This window comes from Antrostomus carolinensis, unplaced genomic scaffold (assembly GCF_000700745.2).
Source record: "Antrostomus carolinensis isolate BGI_N321 unplaced genomic scaffold, ASM70074v2 scaffold6308, whole genome shotgun sequence".
In the NCBI taxonomy this organism is placed as follows: Eukaryota; Metazoa; Chordata; class Aves; order Caprimulgiformes; family Caprimulgidae; genus Antrostomus; species Antrostomus carolinensis.
In genome coordinates, this window is record NW_010330791.1 from 8,815 (window position 1) to 11,278 (window position 2,464).

Here is a 2,464-nt window from a genome sequence, read left to right on the forward strand (position 1 = left end):
GGCTTCAGATCCAGGTGCCCAGGATGCTCTCCCCAGGCCTGAGCGGTCACTGAGCAATCCCCCACCCCAGATGTGCTCTGCAGCTGGACATCCAGGCACACCCGAGGGACATGCACCCATGGGAGCTGCTGGCAGGGACACACAGATGAGGAAGCTGCAGGGCTCAGGCCTTTTATTGCAAAGAGGGAGATACAAAAAGGGACGTCATCCCCTCCGAGCCCTGCGGGGCCTGCAGCTGGCTGAGAGGGGTGACAGGCAAGGGGAGGTCCATGCCTCGCTCCCCCAGCTCACATGGTGGGGAACCTGCTGCTGCCAAGAGCCGAGCTGGAGCCAAGGCAAAGGACAGCAGCGCAGCGGGGGACCCGCGGTGTCCCCATGCAGCCCCCCGCCCTGAGCCCTGGCTGGGGAGCACTGGTGGGGAGAGCCCGGCACAGGGCAGGGCTGCCTGGCCCCAGCCAGATGCAGTGTGCAGCAGGCAAACCTGGCCCCCTCCTCCACCCCACTGCCCGTCTCGCTCCGTGGGGTGCTGAGGTCCCAAACTGCTCCGTGGCCTTATGGGGGGACCCCAGCATGCGACCCAGCCCCCCGCCCTGAGCCCTGGCTGGGGAGCACTGGTGGGGAGAGCCCGGCACAGGGCAGGGCTGCCTGGCCCCAGCCAGATGCAGTGTGCAGCAGGCAAACCTGGCCCCCTCCTCCACCCCACTGCCCGTCTCGCTCCGTGGGGTGCTGAGGTCCCAAACTGCTCCGTGGCCTTATGGGGGGACCCCAGCATGCGACCCTCGGGGACTGGGAGGGCTGGGCCTGGGCGCTGTGCTGCAGGGCCAGGTCCGGCCCCGATGGCGTGTGGTGCCGGTGCCGCTGGTACTGCACAAATGTACAGACCTTCAGCCCAATGGCCAGCATGTTCTTGCCCATGAAGATGCTGGAGACCCGGGCATCCCTGAAGAAGAGCATGTTGCTGCCTCGGATGAAGATGGTGGTGATGTTGACAGTGAGCATGCTCAGCATGGGGTACAGCATCATGCGGTGTGGCATGATGCCGATCCCTTGCATGCTGATCTCACAGAGGGACACGCAAGGGAGGACCAGGAGCAAGATGTAGCAGTAGAAGAACATGATGCCCTCAGCCCAGAGCGGCAGCCCCTTCTTCTGAGGCTCCCAGAGGTTGGCCTGGATGTCCAGCACGTCCAGCATGTCCACAATAACCCAGAAGAGGCGGTTGCGGAGATCTTCCTTCTTCTTGAATGTCCTGACGTACTCCATGTGCTCCGTGGCCACCAACAACACGTAGAGGGCTGGGATGCAGATGGAGAGCAGCAAGGTCAGCGCTTTGCGGGCAATGAGATCCAGACTTTTCCGGTCAGCTTTATAGTTCTGGTATACAAAGTAGACTTTGATCTCCAGAACAAAGACATAGAGAAACCAGAGGATCATGGCGTAGCCCCGCTTAGCTGTCTTTACCTCTGCCCCGACCCAGATGGCCACGTAGCGGAGCACCAGCAGGAAGCACACGTCACCCACTGCCACCATGACACAGATGCCCAGCTTCCTGGAGCCCTGGCTCTGCTCCACCAGGTAGGCATCCATGAGGACGAGGCTGGTCATGATGAGCACAGTGGAGAGACACACGTGGGGCTTGCTGACGGGTGGTGGGGGAACCATCCTGCATGGAGGAACAGGCAGGGTAGTCAGGGAGTTGCAAGGATTCCCCATCCCACCCCAGTTCCCTTCTGCTCTTCCTCCCCACGACAACTATGGATGGCTGAAAGAAGGTGGGAAGGTTTCATAGACTCTCCTCCCATCCCATGTGCCTGGTTTGTTCCAGACCCACAGACTCCTAGCCAAAGTGCTCCTGTGACTCCTGGCCAGGCCATCCTGGTGGCACATGCTGGCTGAAACCCAGCTCCCAGGCTGCACGAGGGGACATGGTGGGGCAGGCTGGGCAGCCTTCTAGCACTTGGGATGCTCCTGCCTCTTCCAGTAGCTCATCACGCTGGTGAGTCTCTACCACTGTGACAGGTACGTGCCCGATTTTCCATGGGGTTTCCCAGCCAGTAGCACCAGTTATATTCCCCCTCTCCAAGGCACACGAGACCGTATCTGTGCTTTTAACCCAAGCAGGTCCTTAGCTGCTGTCAATCCAGGACTGCTCTCTTTTTAGTCTCCTTTATTTTCATGCTCAGCGTGAGGCGAAGGATTATTTTTAGCCTGGCTGTCCTCTGGGGTGGGAGGGAAGAAACTGGCCCAACATCTTCAGTTTCCTTCAGCCTCACGTTCCCAAGAGCTCTGCCTACAGCTGTTGATCCGTGGCCACCCTGCCTGGGCACGACAAATCAGAGGGAAGGGAAGGAAAAGGAGCACCCAGCCCACAGCTCCAGGGCACAAAGAGCTCTGCAACAGGCCCTCAATTTCAGCTGGATGCTCAGCCTTCCCAGGCTGGGGCAGAGCAAAGCACGGTCCCCAA

At 60.4% G+C, this 2,464-nt stretch overlaps 1 protein-coding gene across 1 annotated transcript; it reads right to left on the minus strand.

Annotated features, from left to right (window-relative positions):
• Positions 1–552: 552 nt before the first annotated feature.
• On the minus strand, positions 553–1,662 carry LOC104528865 (transmembrane protein 121). The gene has a single exon (XM_010173011.1). The coding sequence runs from the start codon at positions 1,660–1,662 to the stop codon at positions 553–555; it is 1,110 nt and encodes a 369-aa protein (XP_010171313.1).
• Positions 1,663–2,464: the final 802 nt, after the last annotated feature.

Excerpts from the sequence above, each read along its gene's own strand:
- LOC104528865 (XM_010173011.1), bottom strand. The coding sequence starts at position 1,662 with ATGGTTCCCCCACCACCCGTCAGCAAGCCCCACGTGTGTCTCTCCACT.